This window comes from Rana temporaria, chromosome 7 (assembly GCF_905171775.1).
Source record: "Rana temporaria chromosome 7, aRanTem1.1, whole genome shotgun sequence".
Classification (NCBI taxonomy): domain Eukaryota; kingdom Metazoa; phylum Chordata; class Amphibia; order Anura; family Ranidae; genus Rana; species Rana temporaria.
The window spans coordinates 155,552,200-155,572,755 of NC_053495.1; the positions used below are offsets into that span (position 1 = coordinate 155,552,200).

A 20,556-nucleotide genomic window follows, 5' to 3' on the forward strand; every position below is an offset into this window, starting at 1 on the left:
ATTTATATTAGTAGCCACAAAGCAGACAGTACAGTCTATGGAGCTGCAAACACTTGAACGCCTGAAGGACACAGAGTACCCCGTGGTAATAGCCTGTGCTATTACCACGGGCACATAGCACAGGCTATTACCATGGGGTACTCTGTGTCTTCCAGGCGTTCAAGTGTTTGCAGCTACATAGACTGTACTGTCTGCTTTGTAGCTTACTATTTTTTTTTTACTAGTAATGGCGGCAATCAGTGATTTTTTTTCGTGACTGCGGACATTATGGCGGACACATCGGACACTTTTGACACATTTTTGGGGGACCATTGTCATTTTCACAGCGAAAAGTGAAAATGACAATGGCAGTGAAGTGGTTAACCACTAGGTGGCGCTAAGGGGTTATGTGTGCCCTAAGGGAGTGATTCTTACTGTAGTGCGGGTGTGGCTGTAGGCGTGATGTCACTGATCGTCATTCCCTATATCAGGGAACAGGCGATCAGTGTCACTGCCACAGTGAAGAAGGGAAGGTGTGTTTACACACACCTCTCCCCGTTCTTCAGCTCCTGTGCCCGATGCGCACGCGACCCACGGCTAGGCTCTTAAAGGCGACGTACCTGTACGGTGCCTGTGCCCAGCCGTGCCATTCTTCTGCCAACGTATATAGTCGTCAGGGGGTCCTTAAGTGGTTAAGAGCAGAAAGGATGTGCAATTTTCTTTCACAAGCAGTTTCAGCAGGGAGCATCAATAATTTAAAGCGGGGGTTCACCCAAAAAAAATTTTTTAACATTGCATTCAGCTGAGTTGTCCCTAATGACAATCGGCTGTTTTTTTTTGTTTGTTTTTTTCGTACATACCGTATTTTCACCGCCGCTTCCGGTATGTCTTCTGCGAGACTGGGCCGTTCCTAATTGATTGACAGGGTTCCGACCTTCGCATACAGCGTGTCACGAGTTGCCGAAAGAAGCCGAACGTCGGTGCGGCTCTATAACAGCGCCTGCTCACCGACGTTCGGCTTCTTTCGGCAACTCGTGACGCGCGGTATGCATGAAGACATACCCGAGAGCGGCGGTGAAAATACGGTATGTACGAAAAAAAAAACAGCCGATTGTCATTAGGACAACTCGGCTGAATGTAATGTTAAAAATAGATTTTTTGGGTGAACCTCCACTTTAACAAAAATATCATATGGGCACCGTAAGGACCACAACATACATGGGTATACAATGAACCATTAACATAAAATCACACCCACAGGTTGGACTTGAGGGACTTGTGTCTTTTTTCAACCTCACCAACTATGTAACTATGTAACAGTATTTACGAAGTAGTGACACATATTTTTACTAACACAATGAAACATGTGATTATTCAGGTTTGCTTTGGGAATATTCCCGATCATTCATGTTGGATTTTGCCAGAGCTGTATTATTGCCTAAGTATAGTATATTTTTGAATATAGTATAATAATATTTAGGGAAGAATTACCTTACAATAAAAGTTCTGTCAGGTTAGCTAATATGTCCGGAGCAATATTCTGAAATTAAATACAGCAGTTTACATAACAACTCATATCCACACGACAGACATTCATTGAAAAAGCACAAATAATAGCAAAACTGTTTATACCGTCATATTTTCTTTGAATAATTTATGACACGCTAAGGTGTAAAGGGGTTGTAAAAGGTAAATTTTTTTTCCTAAATAGCTTCCTTCACCTTAGTGCAGTCCTCCTTCACTTACCTCAATCCTTCCATTTTGCTTTTAAATGTCCTTATTTCTTCTGAGAAATCCTCACTTCCTGTGTCTTCTGTCTGTAACCTACTCGCAGGTAACCCTCGCCCCCCCCCCCCTCCCTGCGTCCTGACTCTCCTGTAGTCCAAGGGAGGGGGGCGAGGGCATATGACACTCCACACACCAGGGAGAAAGACTGGCATTACTGTGTGGAGTTACAGACAGAAGAAGGAAGTGAGGATATTCTCAGGAAGAAAATAAGGACATTAAATAGCAAAATCAAAGGATGAGGTACGTGAAGGGAGGGACAGCCCTAAGCGTAAAGGATGCTCTTTAGGGAAAAATTGTACCTTTATACAACCCCTTTAAACGTCAGATAATTCTATATACATTTTTCACCCACCAAAAGATTTGTCATTGTGTTCATGAAAGTCTGGGGTTGAAAGCTACCTTAGCAGGACCCTGACTTTTCTCAACAGCTTGGTCACTAACCTTCTACTATTCTGCAGCTGTTGTAAAAAGATCGAGGGTCTTGGGTCCCAAACCAAAGAGCCAAAAGAGGGGGGCCATGAATGGACTATCGCGGGGTACTGGTGAGATTGATATAATGGCCGGATTCAGATACATTGGCGGTATCTTTGAGCTGGGCGTAGCGCATCTCATATGCGCTACGCCAACGTAACATAGAGGCAAGTTACTGTATTCACAAAGCACTTGCTCCCATATGTACGCCGGCGTAACATTAAATGGGCTGGCGAAGCCCGTGTAATTCAAAGTAGCATGGCAGTGGGCGTGTTGTATTATAATGAAGCGTGACCCCCATGTAATGCATGGCCTATCTGAACGGCGCATGCTCAGAATCACGTCGCAAATTACTCCTTAAGATACGTCGGCTCAATGCTTTTGACGTGAACGTAACTTACGCCCAGCCCCCATTCACATACGACTTACGCAAACGGCGTAAAATATGACGCTGGTTTCCGACGTTTCCGACGTCCATACCTGAACATGACTTACCCCTGCTTTATGGAGGTGCTAAACTTACACCGGACGTAAGCCTTATGTAAACGGCATAGCTAAATCCGATGGGGGGCCGCAAGTGAATCGGTGTTTCTAGGTCATTTTGCATATTCGACGCGAGAAATCGACGGAAGCGGCCCCTTGCGGCCAGCGTAAATATGCACCCAAGTACGACGGCGTAGGAGACTTACGTTGGTTGTATCTTGGCAAATTTCAGGCGTATCTAGTTTTAAGAATATGCGTATAGTACGACGGCGCACATTTGGACTTACGACGGCGTATCTGGAGATACGTCGTCGTAAGTCCTTTCTGAATCTGCCCAAAGTGTACAATTGCAAATATAAAACAAGGAAAATTCTCTCCTCCTTTTCTTCCTTTTCTCATCCCTCAGTCCTTCTTCTCCCCCCTCCTTTTTTTCCCCTTTCTATCCCCCCTTTTTTTCAAACCCCTCCCCCCACCTTTTCTGAGTCTACCTTCTTCCCCCCTCTCCTTGCTGTCTTTTCCTCGACCCACACTCTCACATTAACCCCTTTTACAACTTTTATCACTGGTAGACATCACGTGTGTGTTTTGCACCCCCCATTAGTCCAAGGTCTGGGCTCTATATATTAACCAATATCCTCACCTTATATTATCCGGCAAGTAGGTCCACCCATACATATGTGTGCCCCCTGGTGGCAGTATGGGACCTTGCTTGATGGAACCGTCTCCCTCGCCTGCGGTGTCTTTTAGGTAAGCAGCTGAGCCCTTGCTCCCCAATTTACATATTGCAATTATTGTTAAATGTTTACCCATTGACTGTTTGTCAATTTAATTTTAGACATGCTTCTGATGAAGCGGGCTTAAGCCACAAAACTAGTCAAGATGATTGTCGTGACTCTCAACCCACTGTTTCTTTCCCCCCTCTGGGATTATTACATTGGTGTTGTGTACTATTTTAATTTTGTACCCCTTGTTGTGTCTTATTGATGCTGTATTTAAGAAAAAAAAATTCCTTGTTTTATATTTGCAATTTTACACTGTTATATCATCTCACCAGTGACCGCGAGATAGTCCATTCATTGGCCTCCCCATCATTTTGGCTTCTTTGGTTCGGGACCCTAGACCCAATGTTTTTACATTCAAAATTTGGTATGATGGTACGACCTCATATTATAGGTGTTTATGGATTTTACTTTAAAACAGGGGTGCCCAAGCTTTTGAAAGGCCGAGGGGCACTTAGTAACCAGTCGCGGGCCACAATGAGCGGAGTGGGCAGATGACAGGTCTGTGTCCAGTCTGCATATAGCAAAGCAGACACAGCCAATCTACTCTATGGGCCCTCCGATCAATCAGATAGAAGGGGGGCAGATCCATTTCTGTTTTTTTTTAGGCAGATCGGATTGAGGTAGGCAGGTGTAAATGGGACCCTCTAATCACCTGCTGCTCCATAAGGGTGATTAGAGGGGTCTGATTGGGGTCGAACCAATCATGTGAAAGGGGCCTAAGGCTGCTTTTACACTGATGGTCTGCAGTCTATTGCGGCGAAGTGTATCTGTGGTTTTCCCACCGGTTAGCTGCACTTTGCCATAGACTTCTATTATATCCTGCAGGTGTGGTGCACTTTCTGAAAAGTCGCTTGCTTCCTCTACCGCCGGCTTCATTTACAACACTGATGCTCTCGGATGGCAGGTCGGCAACCTGCAATCTGGGCTTGCCAACCAGCCATCCCAGAGCAGGAGGTCGTGGGCCACGTCAGAGGGCTCCGCGGGCCAACTGTGGCCCCCGGGCCACTGGTCGGGCACCCCTGCTTTAGAGGCTATACTTCAAACTATTCTGCAGCTGTCTGTCAAAAACATTTATGACATTTATTGACTGAATATCTGGATTTAGTATTGTTTCTTATATCTGCGTGGGGTTCATATTGATTAAAATAGCATGAAGATGTATTATAATGTTCACTGATAAATCTGTAAAAGTCTCTGTAGTAAAAATATGTGTTTAGTAGAGGCCAATCAAAATCTAAACAACGTAACACAGTACATTTTTTTGCCCTTTCTAATATAGAGATGATATGATATATACATACCACAAGGGCAGCCTTCAGGCACGGTGATTGTAAAAGTTTCCCTGCCTATTGGAGGATAATATTTTTAATTAGTATATATATGGGTAATTAATGTTATACATAAAGAAATCATGTAAATCATTATATACTACAGTAAAGACAGACATGCAATACACCATCTATTTAATAAAATATGAGAAGACATATCGTTATATTTAATAAATTATATACAGTGGGCCAGATTCTCAAAGGGGTTACGACGGCGCAACGCCATTTGCGTCGTCGTAAGTCCTAATCTGGCCCAGGGTATCTATGCGACTGATTCTTAGAATCAGTTACGCATAGATAGCCATTAGATCTGACAGACGTAAGGCTCTTACGCTGTCAGATCTTAAATGCAATTTTTTTTGTTTTTTTTGTTTTCCCCATCGTCTATGCAAATTAGCTAGTTACGCAAGATTCCCGAACGTACGCACGCACGACGCAGTGATTTTACGACGTTTCCGTAAGCGTAAACCTGCCCCTGCTATAATGAGGGGCAAGTTTGCGTAGGTCCGTCGTATGCCATGTTAAGTATGGCGTTGGGTCAGCGTCGGCTTTTTCCGTCGTTTATGTCGTTTTGAGTAAGTCGTTCGCGAATACGACTTTACGTCAATGACGCTCACGTCGGCGTCATTGACGTTTTCCGTCGTGAGGCTGGAGCATGCGCACTGGGCTATTTTTTCCGCCCGGCGCATGCGCAGTTCGACTCGGTGCGGGGGCGAGCGCTTAATTTAATTACAAGAGCCCCTTTGAATTACGCGGCCTTACGCCGGGCCAATTACACTACGCCGACGCAAATTACGGAGCAAGTGCTTGGAGAATACGGCACTTGCTCCAGTAATTTGCGGCGGCGTAGTGTAAATGGCTTACGCTACGCCGCCGCAGATTCTACAAGAATCTGGCCCTGAATGTTTTTACATGAGCAGGGTGGTTGATTTCTTCCTCAAACGGTTGTGGTAGTCTCATAGATATAGTGCTCATTTTTGTTATAGTCACACATATTTCAATGCAATAATATACCAAAGTGTATAAAAAGAGTAGTTCTTATTAATTGCTTAATATAAATGTATTTACAGAGGAGTGCATTGGAAAATATGATGATTTAACATAAGAAACAAAAAAATAGTGTATAATAATAATATACAGTTTTGGTCTTACCAATAAGCAAATAAGCTTTGCCTTTAGTTCGTCTATTCCCAAAGTATGCTGAAAAGGCAAAAACCCAAAAAGATCATTAGTATATTTATTTACAAAAATGATTATAGTAAGGCCAGCACCCTGTCCTCATAGGTTTCAATGGGCTGTATACACGCACCAACTAGTGGTTCAAGCCACATAAACACACGGCCCAATCACAGACTACGGTCCCAGCGCACCTGTGAATGAAAGGGGTTGTAAAGGTTTGTTTTTTATTTTCTAAATAGGTTCCTTTAAAGCTAATGCATTAAAACAAAAGAACAAAAGCTGGACAGCCGCACTCCAAAATTTTCTTTAAAAGAGATGTCTTTATTTTCAAACTGTGCATACAGTCACTGCTAGCCCACAAAAAATCAGTATGGCCAACGTTTCGCACTGGCGTCAGTGCTTAGTCATGGCTTATGGCCATGACTAAGCACTGACGCCCGTGCGAAACGTTGGCCATCTGATTTTTGTGGGCTTTGCAGTGACTGTATGCACAGTTGAAAATAAAGACATCTCTTTTAAAGAAAATTTTGGAGTGCGGCTGTCCAGCTTTTGTTCTTTTGTTTTTTTGCTATTACCGCATTGCCAGCACCCTGGTGGTTCAACAACCCCTGATCATCACGAGGCTCACCTGGAGCGGTGAGAATTCTGTCTGAAAGCTAATGCATTGTTGGTTCACTTACCTTTTCCTTCGATTTCCCTTCTAAATGTTTTTTTTTCTTTGTCTGAATTTCTCACTTTCTGTTTCTTCTCAGTAAGCTTGCCCCCATCATCCATGGGGGTTAGTCAGCCAGAACAGATTACCGAGGAGGAACAGTAAGTGAGGAATTCAGGACAAAGAAAACAAAGAAAAAAAACATTTACAACCCCTTGAAGATTAAAACACAAATAGCTAGATTCAGGTAGATGGGCGCATTTTTGTGCGGCGTAACGCAACGTATATGCGCTACGCCGGTTTAAATCAGAGAGGCAAGTACATGATTCACAAAGCACTTGCTCTCCCACGTTGCGCCGGCGTAACCTAAATGTGAAGGCGTAAGCTGGCGTAAGTGTAAGTGGGTGTGAACTTATGCAAATGATAGCCTGAGCATGGAGTAGTGGATTACGCCCGGCGTATCTTCCACGGAGCATGCGCAGTGATTGTTGACGATTATGACGCTTCCTTGTGCGCATGCTCACAATTACGCCGGACAAACTTCCTGGTTTACGCTGGCCTACCGGCTTACAAACCGAGTGCATAAATACGCCCAGACATGCGCCCGTCCGACGCAAAATTACATCCTGCTTTTTCCCCCCTGAGCAAGGTAATTTTGCTGTTCTTTATTACTGCTCTCTTTTGCTGTGCTATGGCTGCTCCAGTCAGCAAGAGAAAGAAGAATTCTTCTCCCCAGGAGAGGGCAATCGTGATTGCTGGCATGGAGAGATATGAGACCTTCCTCCATGGTGCCCAGAGTCGGGATACCAGCCACGCCAGGAAGCAGGAATCCTGGAGACGATTGCGACTCAGGTTAGTGCCCTTGGCAATGCCACCGCAGCGCCAAGGACATTAACAAGAAGATGAACGTCATGAAGCTCCGTGTGCAGGAGAAGCTGTCCGCCATTCGGAGGCACCAAAGTGCACGGGGGGTGGACCACCCTGCAATATTGTTTTTGACCCCGGATGAGGAGATGGTGGCCCGGTGTATCCAGAGGGAGCAGCTGGAGGGAGTTAAGGGTTTTGATTCCCGAGATGAGGCCTCGAGAACAGGTAAGTGTTTTATATCCCCTATCTTGTGTGTAGCATGTGAGGGGGTGGAAGGGAACATGTGACAAGTGTGTGGGTCCCCCAACATGTGACTGCTTTATGTCATCCACAGATGTGCAGGAGGAAGCGGGGCCCGGGGTGTGTGGCATGGACGTGCCATATGAGGCATAGGGCATAGGCTATCACCTGCTACGTTGATGGAATGCCAATGCTTACGATTGCGGTATATGTGCTCTGTGTCACGGGGGGGCTGTAGTGCCACATGGGTGCAATCAATGGCCCCACGGTGCGTGGGAATCCTGCAATCATGTAGAAATCCTGCATTGCCTTCAGCCGCAGATGCTCCTGGGTGGGTCTGATGAAGTGGTGGGACATGCTGCATTTGAGGATTGTGGGGACAACCTGGTGCACACATCTGCTCATGGAGGATTGTGACATCCCAGACACAACTCCACTTGTACGCTGAAAAGATCCACTGGAAAGGAAATGGAGTGTTGCCAGGACCTTGACCAGTGGCTGCACTGCATGTGCATGATGTGTCTTGCTGGTGATGTCATCATGCAGGGTTGTGGCTAATTCCAGGATGGCATCAGGGCTGAATCTGAAAATGCGATACACCTCGGAATCACCCATGCCAAAGACAGTCCAATGCGCGTGCGGTATATACTCTCCCATGCTATCCTACGAGTCACGCCACGCCTCGGACCCATTAAGTAGTGCTAGGACCACGTTGCCCCTGCATGTTGGCACACGATGTGTTGTCCTGCAAGTGTGGTATTATCATATTTTTCATGTTCATGTCCCATAGACTTTAACAGATGTTCGCGTGTTCGAACATATTTTTTGCCTGTTCGCATGTTCTGTTGCGAACCGACCTGTGGGAGGTATTCGGATAATCCCTACTCCTGTCTATGTTGAAACACAATGCAGATCGTTTCAGGCATTCCATTGGCGGCACCCTGAGAAGACTGAGGGACCAGCACGGTCCATCACCGTTTCTGGACATTGTCCTGACTCGGGTTCCATGGAGGACGCTTGCCTGAGGACAAACTGGCTGACCTCAAGGGGGAGATTAAGGGTATGCTAGGATTATGCAAAGTTCAGCTTCGGGTGTTGCAATCGCTGTTAGGCAAGTTGAACTTGCCGCATACTACCGATGGGGAGAGTATTTTGGCTGTCGGCGAGTACGACCGGAATCAAGTTGCACAAGCACTTTGTGTGCTTATAGTTAAGGTACACAGGGAAGATTTGCGAGTGTGGCATGCCTTCCTGGAGTCATTCAATGGGAGGGCGCTGTGGATGGCTGGTCCTGTTAGCAACTTTGATTTGGAGCTATTCACAGATCCAGCTGGCTCCACGGGTTTTGGGGCTTTCTTTCAAGGCCGGTGGAGTGTGGGTCCGTGGCCACAGTCATGAAATGATACAGGCTTTACAAAGAATTTGGTTCTACTGGAGTTCTTTTTGGTGGTGTTGGTGGTGGATTTATGGGGAGCATCGTTCAGGGATCTGAAGGCGCATTTTCACTGTGATAACCTGGGGGTGGTGCAGGTGATTAACAGAGTTTCTGTGTCATCTCCCCCGATTGTACGGCTGCTGCAACACTTGGTTTTGTGATGCCTGCAACTGAATGTGTTTATTTATGTGGTGCATCTTCCGGGAGTTGCGAATGTCATAGCTGACGCGTTGTCTCGCTTTCAGTGGGACAGTTTCCGAGAGTTGGCACCGGCAATGGAGTAGCACGGGGTCCCCTGTCCCGACTGGCTGTGGGGGGTTGCATTAGATACTTCTCAGGATGGACCAGGAAGTCGGTGAGTGAGGCTACGTGGGCTGCGTATAGTAAGGTATTGCAGGAATGGTTGGCTTTCATTCATGGGGCTGGTGAGGATCCGGCTGGCCCGGAAGTGAGGTCTTATATTTTATGTCTAGGCACATAGAGGATGGGATGGGATGTCCGTGTCCGCTATGAGTAAAAAGCTAGTGGGCTTAGCGTTCCTGTTTAAATGGCAAGGGCTTCCAGATTTTACTAAAGACTTTTGGGTGCGCCAGGCACTTAAGGGGTATAGGCGGTCAGTTTGTCGTAAGGACACGAGACGACCAGTGTCGTTTGACCTCCTTAAGGGGATTGTGTCACAGTTGGCAGGGGTGTGTTCCTTGGTGTATGAGGTTTTGTTGTTCAGGGTGGCTTTCTTGTTGGCATTTTTCTGGGCATTCAGGATCAGTGAACTGGTCAGCCCTTCCAAAAAAGTACATGGGGGGATTTGGGGTCACAAGGTGATATGCAGGGATAATGGAGTGTCATTACAGTTGCGTAGATCTAAGACAATCAATTGGGCAAGGAAAAGGACTGTACAGGTCTTTTCCTTGCTAGGGCCTCGCTGCTATGTCTGGTGGGGGCTTGAACGTTTTAATTTAGCACATGGGCGGGCAATGACCTGGTGTTAGGTCCATGTTGGATATCATGGCAGGACATTTCGATGTGTTGACGTGTCTGCATGCTTTTCCTGACATGGTAATTGTATGGTCTGACATGGTGGCTCGGACAACATGGAGAATGGCCAGGTCTGTGGAGGGGATTAACAGGGCCCGGAAGAAAATTAATAGGGATGTGAGCAGGTTTGTTGTGAGGAATGGGGGGGCTGGCGATAAGGCACTTGGAGTTGGAGGTGGAGACATGGAGATACCTGAGGGCTTATGGAGTGCACCTTAACGCGGTGGGAATTGATATTTTGGCGTTAGGGCTGCAGGACAGCATTCAGAGAGCACTTTGTGTGTGGAGGGGCACCCAAAGGTAAGGTGTTTCCCTTGGGTGCTGTGGCGGGTGTTGGTCTTTACGGGTGAAGGAAGATATTTCGGAAGGAAGCGTTCAGGACCTATCGGTGGTATGGGTTCTGATGGTGGTATTCCAGCTAACGGAGGTTTAGCTGGGAATTGGTAATGGTAAGTGGTTGTGTCTGAGCCAGCCTGTCAGCTTGAGGCCTATTAGCATATTTCGCAGTGCAGTATTTTTCACAGATGGTTATGGAGGATCCTGCAAAGACCAACACTAGGATTGACTGATGGGTTAATAACAGATGTTTATGTTGATGTTAATTTGAATATATTTGTTTAAAAAATAAGGCTGCTACGACCTATGTTTTACTCCAATTTTGGTGTGGTCTCATTAATAAAGTTAAGGTTAAAGCGGAGCTCCACCCTAAAGTGGAACTCGCGCTGATCGGAACCCGCCCCCCCTCCGGTGTCACATTTGACACCTTTCAGGGGGGAGGGGGGTGCAGATACCTGTCTAAAGACAGGTATTTGCACCCACTTCCGGCCACACGTCTCGGGCAAAAGACGGGTTTTTCCAGACTCCCCGTCTGTCCCCCGTTGTGTGCTGGGAACACTCGGCTCCCAGCACACAGCGTGTGAGCCAAACCGTGGGCGCAGCGCGGCTCGCGCATGCGCCGTAGGGAACCGGGTAGTGAAGCCGGAGCGCTTCACTTCCTGGTTCCCTCACTGAGGATGGCGGGGGGAGCAGCAGAGAGACGAGCGATCGCTCGTCCTCTGCTGCGGACGGCGCTGGACTCCAGGGACAGGTAAGTGTCCTAAAATTAAAAGTCAGCAGCTGCAGTATTTTGTAGCTGCTGGCTTTTAATATTTTTTTTTAATGGCACATCCGCTTTAAGAGGTTCGGGTAAGATTGTGGTGTTAGCAGCTAAGTACCATCTGTTATACAATAGATCATGACTCCACCTTGGCCTGATTCACTGAGGTTGATTTACTAAAGGAATAGAGAATGTTCACACCAATAAATTGTGTAGCCAAAGGGCTTGCTACTGAATAGTTATCATGTTAAGTTATGTATTGTTTATTTAGTAAAGGGTTTGGCTCCTCTGGTGACAACTGAACGTTATCAGGATATTTCTTTCTCAGTTTAAGAGATGAACAGTAATGCATTGTGGGATGTATAGTTGGATGAGGGAAGTGACTCATATTATGTAAATCAGTTTGAGGACTACAGACCCACAGTTGCCAAGCTGCGGACCCCAGAAAATGCAATGTGTCACCGAACAGCCCTGCTGGGTAGCCAGATATAAAAGGACAAGTAGGCCTCGGTTCAGCCTCTCTGGGCACTATTAACCTGCCAGCAGAAGGTCTGTGTGTGTGACCTGGGAGTGAGAGACTGCGGCTGCAGCTGAGAGTCGGATCATCCACCCTAGAGGGATCTTTGGAGGACAGCCCTGCTGGTTCGAGCAGGGGGATGGGTCCATGCTTCAGAGCATTTGAAGCGGTTTCACCTGTTTGGAGTGTCCAGAGCTGCCACCGGTGTGATGGCGCCATCCATCTCTCACAGGGAATTCATCAAGCGAGGTTCTGGATGGAGTACACCAGTTGGCTGAGGATCCATAGTGGTGAGAGGGCTACTGCCCATTAAGTAATTGACTGAGATATTGATAAAGTGATTTCCTGCTATCCAGAACGTGTCACTGACACTTGTATTCCCACGGATGGGTAGCTATTGTATCTAAGTGTTCCTACAGCTGGATTGTCAGATTTAGCCCTGGTTCACACTGGGCTGCGGGAGTGAAGCCGTGCGAGTTCAGCTGAACTCGCACGATTTCACTCCCGCCGGCAGTCCCGATTTCGGCCGCGATTTAAGAGACATCTGTGCAGGTTTCTGCACAGATGTCTATGTAAATCGCGGCCCGAAATCGCAAAAAGTAGTACAGGAACTACTTTTTGAAATCGGTGCAGCGCCGCAGATGCGGCGTCGCACCGATTAGGATAGTGTCATTGCCGACAATTGGCGGCAAATGCCGCCGATTTGAGATGCGATTTCACATGTGAAATCGCATCGCAAATCGAAGGAAATCATACCCAGTGTGAACCTGGGCTTAGCATTTCGTTTAGAAGAGAATCAATCACCTCATATATTTCAGTTATTGTTTTCTGTCTACTACTTTGGATTACAATTAAGTGCACCACCTTATACCTCAGGGCAACTAAGCTAGCAGAAGAAAAAACATAAAGAACTGCATTACTTTGTGATTTACTAAGCTTTGCATTATACAGTAAGGTCACACGGAACTGCATTCTAGGGGGAGCCATTTAGCAATATAAGATTGAAGTATATACTGTGATCACTGTGTTCATTGTTGTTACTGGTGTGTGTTTGGACGTTGGTGGAGAGGTAATTCAATACAGGCATTGAAGAATTGGGGGCCCACTCCGCTTTATACCTATTCACATATCCTATTGTCAGGTTGTTGTTGGGTATGGTGATAGACATCACTAACTTGAATATACATCTCTACTAATTACAATAATCTGAGTTCATTCACTGTTGATTGTACAATAACTTCATGCCATTCCTTTTGTTCTAGTAAAAGTTCTTTGAAGCCCCGTACACACGACCGAGTTTCTCGGCAGAATTCAGCCAGAAACTCGGTCGGAGCTGGATTCTGCCGAGAAACTCGGTCGTGTGTAGACTTTTCAGCGAGGAACCCGTCGAGGAACTCGTCGGGCCGAAAAGAGAACATGTTCTCTATTTTCTCGTTAGTCAATGGGAAAAGTCGTCCCGCCGTTCCTCGGCGGCTTCCACACTGAACTCGACGAGGAACTCGATGTGTTTGGCACGTCGAGTTCCTCGGTCGTGTGTACGGGGCCTAAGTGATTTAGTAATCTCGCGTGAGTGCATTATTATTATGAAAAACTACAATGGAACCCAAGGTGTCAGAGGTAAGAGAGAGACAGGATATCCCGTGGGGTATAGAGTCAATCAGCAGCTCCCATGGGGGTACCGCTACAATTGTATGAAGATTCACTTCAAGAATCCAATTATTAAAAAAAAAAAAACTCCCTGTTCACTTATTTCAGATGCCCAGGATTGGGTAATTTATTGGGGAACATTCTAAAATCATTCTCAGTATCTCTCTGACTGGCTGATACAAACAAACAGAAATTAAGCGAGTGAACAAACTTACCAGAATCTTTATACCAACTTCAAGGGCTTCACTTCCAGTTCCTCCGACTGACACCAAAAGTTGTTCCTATAAATGCAACAGAATTGTTTATGCATGTCAAATATTTCACTCAATACAAATAAGGTGTAGCTTTAAAGATTACAGATGACTTATTTATGGGCATAGCGGGAAGTGGTGCAAGAGTTGCCTTAGCGACCTCGTGTTGAGCTCCAGGGGGCCGGCAGCTCCCTACTATGAGCTGTAATTTTAATATGCTGCATTTTATAATCACAAAATCCTTGAAATAGAATCCAGGCCCAATCCACCTCGTGTCTCCCAGGGCCCCAGCTGAGCTCTGCAATCCAGCCTGGAGCTTCTAGTTTGCCTTCTCCCCAGACCACACCTCTTCCCAGCTCTCATTGGCTGGAGGAGAGAAGACTGAGTTAGGATAAGGTGACCAGATTTTTCAAATGAAAGGTTGGCAGGTCCTGGGGACATTTACTTTGATTTAGTTCCATGGCTCAGAGCACAAGCCTATTGTTGTGTCAGACTGTCAGATCACAATTTGTCAGAACAGCCAGCTTCATCAATTTTGGTGACACAAACAGCTGTGCTACAGTGCTAGCCTATGTTTCCACTATTGCAGCCTGAAAGTTGCACGATTCCGCCACATTTTCTTGCCACAATTTTGATGCAACTTGAAGCAATGCCTGTGTATTCCTGATGTCTAATGGACCTCAAGACGCATGAAAGTGGGACCAAAGTAGTGCAGGGACTACTTTGAAGTCGTGTGACTTGAAGTCGCACAGATATAAACGGTACTCCTTGGAAATCATGGGGTACAACTTGTCATGCAAACTTTTCAGTCCCAAATCGCAGGACAAGTTGCACAAGTGAAAACGGAACCTAAATGAAAAGCGGGTTTTTGTGCATGTGAACTGCAATCTGATGGGCCAACTTCACAGTTAACATTGCTAGCCATCAGATTTGTCTGTATTCTTTACAGCGCATGCACAGGAATAATGATTGGATTTTACTACCATGGGCCAAGTACCCATGGTAGTAAAATCCAATCCTTTCACACTTGTGCGACTTGAAAGTCATGTAATTTTGCCACAACTTGAAGCAATGTCTGTGTAATCTTGAAGTCTCTGCCTCAAGTTGCATCAAAGTCAGACAAAAATAGTGCAGGAACTACATTGAATTTACTGCAACTTGAAGTTGGACAGATATCAAGGGTACTCATTGGAAATCATGGGGTATAACTTGTCATACGACTTTGCAGTCCCAAGTCGCAGAACAAGTTGCACAAGTGTGAAAGGGGCTTTAGGCTGTTAGTACCTTATCACTGCTGCTACCTGATCATTGATTTATCCCTGGTTCACACTGGAGCGATTTGACATGCAATTTGACAAATCGGCAGCAATTGCTGGCAATGGCACCGCCCTAATCAGTGTGACGCGGCATCTGTGGCTCTGCACTGATTTCAAAAAGTAATTTCTGTACTACTTTTTGCAATTTCGACACGCGATTTACATTGACATCTGTGCAGAAACTGCAAAGATGTCTCTGTAATAGCAGCCGAAATCAGGACTGACAAGCGAGAGTGAAATCGTGTGAGTTCAGCTGAACTCACACAGCTTTATTCCTGCAGCCCAATGTGAACCTGGGCTTAGTGTATTTGTATATTTTATTTAGTGTATCTACTGGTGGTGACTCGTGATTCTTTCAGTGTACTTTGTTCTAACAAGTTACAACTCATATGACTCGTATATGATTCTAGGACTCAGTAACTCGTATATGATTCTTGGACTCAGTAACTCGTATATGATTCTAGGACCCAGTAACTCGTATATGATTCTAGGACCCAGTAACTCGTATATGATTCTAGGACTCAGTAATTCGTATATGATTCTAGGACTCAGTAACTTGTATATTATTCTAGGACTCAGTAACTCGTATATGATTCTAGGACTCAGTAACTCGTATATTATTCTAGGACTCAGTAACTCGTATATTATTCTAGGACTCAGTAACTCGTATATGATTCTAGGACTCAGTAACTCGTATATGATTCTAGGACTCAGTAACTCGTATATTATTCTAGGACTCAGTAACTCGTATATTATTCTAGGACTCAGTAACTCGTATATTATTCTAGGACTCAGTAACTCGTATATGATTCTAGGACTCAGTAACTCGTATATGATTCTAGGACTCAGTAACTCGTATATTATTCTAGGACTCAGTAACTCGTATGATTCTAGGACTCAGTAACTTGTACATGATTCTAGGACTCAGTAACTCGTATATTATTCTAGGACTCAGTAACTCGTATATGATTCTAGGACTCAGTAACTCGTATATGATTCTAGGACCCAGTAACTCGTATATGATTCTAGGACTCAGTAACTCGTATATGATTCTAGGACTCAGTAACTCGTATATTATTCTAGGACTCAGTAACTCGTATGATTCTAGGACTCAGTAACTCGTATGATTCTAGGACTCAGTAACTTGTATATTATTCTAGGACTCAGTAACTCGTATATGATTCTAGGACTCAGTAACTCGTATATGATTCTAGGACTCAGTAACTCGTATATGATTCTAGGACCCAGTAACTCGTATATTATTCTAGGACTCAGTAACTCGTATGATTCTAGGACTCAGTAACTTGTATATGATTCTAGGACTCAGTAACTCGTATATTATTCTAGGACTCAGTAACTTGTATATTATTCTAGGACTCAGTAACTCGTATATGATTCTAGGACTCAGTAACTCGTATATGATTCTAGGACTCAGTAACTCGTTTATGATTCTAGGACTCAGTAACTCGTATATGATTCTAGGACTCAGTAACTCGTATATGATTCTAGGCAGGGCTTTTTTTCTCAGACAATAGGTGCAGGAACTCCCCCTTTCCAAGACACCCCTTTTCTCCGCCCCTACCCACCTCCCAGTACCGTCCCTTTTAGACAATATAGAACCAAGTATTATTTTGTGGTGCTAAGTAATTTGTATTGAATTTGGTAATGATATCAAGAAAAGCAGTCAAATATATCCCCTGCAGCCAGCAACAATAGATCCCCTAATAACAATGGACCACCCACAATAAAATTTCCCCACCAGCAACAATAGACTCTCGGCAGCATCAACAGATCTCCGCACAGCCATCATTAATAGACTCTCTGGCTGCCATCAACAATAGACCCCTCCCCAACAGTAGGTCTCTTTTTTGCAACAACTGACCCCCCAGCAACAATAGGTCCCCCACCAGCAACAATAGACCTCCCCAGCAACATTAGACCCCCTGGAAAAATAGATCCCCAGCAGTGAGCATCAATACCCTGCAGCACACCCCAGCACCCTTTGTCATTACATACAGTCAGTCCAGGAGGTGCCGGAACTGCGTTCTCCCGTGTTCCCGCTGAAAAAAAGCCCTGATTCTAGGACTCAGTAACTCGTATATGATTCTAGGACTCAGTAACTCGTATATGATTCTAGGACTCAGTAACTCGTATATGATTCTAGGACTCAGTAACTCGTATATGATTCTAGGACTCAGTAACTCGTATGACTCTTTTTACTCGGCTTACTGGGTACTCCGGACAATTTAAATTTTTTTTATTAATCCCAGCATTATTAATTATTACCGTATTTATCGGCATATAACACGCACAGGCATATAACACGCACCCTAACTTTAAGAGGGAAGTTTCAGGAAAAAAAACTTTCCACAGCCCCCTGCGTATAACACGCAGGCACAGTTTACACTCCATTTTCAGGGTAAAAAAGTGAGCGTTATACGCCAATAAATACACTAATTAAAAAACAAAGTATACAAGGTTTGTTTTGGATGCTGGTAAAATATAAATTTCACTCTCACCAATGTGACCCCCCCTGTTGTGGCCATTGCCATCATGATTGTGGGCATCTGAAGGCCGTGATCCGCCCTAAATTGTGTAATTTCCTGTCAGGAAATAACGCAATTTTTTTTTATCACAGTACTGCCCACAGACTCCTGGGAAATGTGTCATAATTTCCCAGGAGCACAGGCAAGGGAGGAAGTAACCTAGGTGTGCCGCAGACCAGGAAGTGGCAGATTAGGAGGACTACAAACATCAACTTGAGGTAAACAGGAAAGGTTGATGAAATAAAGGAAACTTTGCGGTATCAGGCTTTGGATAGTGAAAAGCAATCCTGCTTTTCTACAGCTGTAACAATACGTCGCCACTCCAGCCAGAGTGGGTGAAGTGCCCCCGGACAGACTCCTGCCACAAGCCTGGCAGCCGGAGCGTCACTTTAAGTTGCTGGAAGGAACAAGTCTCTGCCACAGACTTGGCCCTGATTAATTTAGGATGCCAGATGAGGCCTCTGCCACAGGCTCAATGCTGACAATGTGAACAGCAGAGCAAATCCTCCCAATCAATCACATCGGGGTCACCGGTTGACAGTGCAAGTGTACCTGTCAGTATCCGGTCACCAGATGCCCGATGGTTCGTTCAAGCCCGTTTGGATAACCTGCCTCCGGGTTTTCCTCAAGCCGATCCCCCACCAAACGGCATACAGCCTGGGATCTCCTCAGTAGAAGTGGGGACCCAGTAAGTCACCGGGGCCCCTTTGTGGCATCAGTTGCTCCAGGCCAGGAGGGCCCAGAGTCAGGAACTGCGCGTAGCGCGCGACCCCAGGCAAGGTAGACCATAGTGGTGGGGCCCGCGATTGTGCGCACACCCTAAAGGTGGGTGCCGCACCCGGAACCAGGAACCCGCAAAGAACCCAGAACAACGGCCTCCACCACAGAAATACCCCCTCCCAGCATGCACAGCGAGGCCCAACTCCTCTCATTAGCGACTCCGCCTGGACCTCTCTGGCGCCATCTACCGCCCAGGGATGGCACCACATCCCTGGAACGCAGACTGACTCACAGAACAATCCAGAATTTGGCGACAGCCAAATTGAACAAAATTAAGAATAAGAGCTATTTATCTCTCTCATTCTCCCACTAACTTTAGCGTAGCGCCCTTTCTGAAAGTAAGGGGGCGCTACAAGTATAAAAAAAAATTCCTCCAAATGTTTGTTTTTTTATAGCTTTCCAGGAGTCTGATCATGCAATAAAAAAATCAGGGTGGAACTTTAAGTTTGTATCCAGTTCAATGTGTTGTGAGCCAGCTGATTGGTTGCATAGAGGGGCTGAGCTCTCTCACTCTAGGATCAGATTACCAGACCTGCTCTGCTATTCTATTGAGTGCATAGTGAGCTGTTTCAAATGGATCAGTTTACTTAGATGAATCGATTCATCCCGATTCACTGAAAAGAATCTATTCAAAGAACAATTCGTTCATGAACTGGACATCACTATAAGGGACGTGTGATCAATGCTTTCTGATGGAAGTGTGCTGACACTGCTGATAATGAAGGGGGACAGTGAGCTGCCACACAGACACAGAGTGAGGACAACAGCGCCTGAGAGGTGGGACAGGACCTTCAGTAACGCAGGTAAGAGACATGCTGCTGGGTGAGAGTGTTCTCTCATGTGGGGACAGGCCACAGCACACACACTGCCCTCCACAGCACCTGTCCTGCATGTTTAACACTCCTCAGACAGTTAGGGCCCTTTCACACATACGAATCCTGTGAGGATCCGTACCTTTAAGGCCTCGTACACACGACAGAGTTTCCTCGGCAGAATTCGGCGAGAAACTCGGTCAGAGCCGGATTCTGCCGAGAAACTCTGTCGTCTGTACACTTTTGGCCCGATGGAGCCGCCGAGGAACTCGTCGAGAAAATAGAGAACATGTTCTCTATTTTCTCGTTCTATGGGACAAGTCGGCCCCGCCGAGCTCCTCGGCGGCTTCATCCCTGAACTCGACGTGTTTGGCACGTCGAGTTCCTCGGCCGTGTGTACGGGGCCTAACACCTTTATCGCTCCGTTGATCCCCGCTGAGCATGCAGATGACAGGGCGGTCCCTGCACACTTGCAGGGACCGCCCTGTCAGTCAGGGGAGGGCTGGCAGGGGGGGGGCAGGGTGGAAATCTCCCCCCGGGCTGGTGACACTATGCACAGCCACTGGCCGCCACTACCAAATGCTGTTTTTGTAGAGCAGGAATATGCCTGCTGGAGCTCTGTTAACACAGGTCAAGGCCGCTGCTCACCTCCCACTGTGCAGCCGTGCCTGTGTCAGCTCTGAGGTAGATGGCTGCAGAGCTGAGCTATGTCTTGTCTCACACATAGCTCAGCCTCAGCGCACACTAGCGCTGACATCCTCTTCTCTCTCTGCACAGACACGAGGAGAGATAGATTTCACCTGCAGGGGTGTGTATATCAGAGTGCGATCGAGAAAGTTCACTGAACTATCATGAGCAAAAAGACTATAAATGGTAAACAATACTCTCCTGTCCTCTTGCGAGACTTGTCATACTCAACCTCGTGTAGGATGAACTGCAAGGAAGTGAGAGGATTAACTAAGCTCATAAACCAGGAGTCCAATCCGACACCCCTTAAAGGGAACAATCTGTGTCGGCAAAATAGCTGAAAAAGAAAAACATATTTTATGAACCAAACCGCTGAGTAAAGGTAATTTAAACAATGGACTCCTGTGACCCAAAATAACCCGGGACCTCACCACTAGTAACATTTAAAGTGTGAAAAAAACCTACACATTTTTAGGAGCGTGCGAGGAGAGGGAACTCCTTCCTCCCTCCCCCTAAAGTGGCCCCATGAGCATGTTACCTGTAAGAGGTATAGCAAAAAAAAAAAAAAGAAGGAAATAAAAAACCGTCCAACATGATGGAGAAAAGGTGCATTCGAGGAAACATTAAAGAGAGAGCAAAAAATAGGGAGGAAAGTAAAAAAAAAA

General features: G+C 45.9%; 1 protein-coding gene across 4 annotated transcripts in view; it reads right to left on the minus strand.

The window, feature by feature from the left end:
- The window catches only part of LOC120945792 (ranaspumin-like), a 75,898-nt gene that overhangs the window by 10,803 nt on the left and 44,539 nt on the right, over positions 1-20,556 (minus strand). For 3 of the 4 annotated variants that reach the window (XR_005750620.1, XM_040360200.1, XM_040360201.1), the window contains 4 exons: positions 13,715-13,780; positions 5,984-6,031; positions 4,805-4,849; positions 1,471-1,519 (listed from right to left, as the gene is read on the minus strand). Coding sequence is in view for 2 of the 4 variants with exons in the window: in XM_040360200.1 (XP_040216134.1) it covers positions 1,472-1,519; positions 4,805-4,849; positions 5,984-6,031; positions 13,715-13,780 (207 nt within the window). In the remaining 2 variants the exon portion in view is untranslated. Of the gene's footprint in view, positions 1-1,470; positions 1,520-4,804; positions 4,850-5,983; positions 6,032-13,714; positions 13,781-20,556 lie in introns of those variants that run through there. The other variant, XR_005750621.1, reaches the window with a different exon arrangement.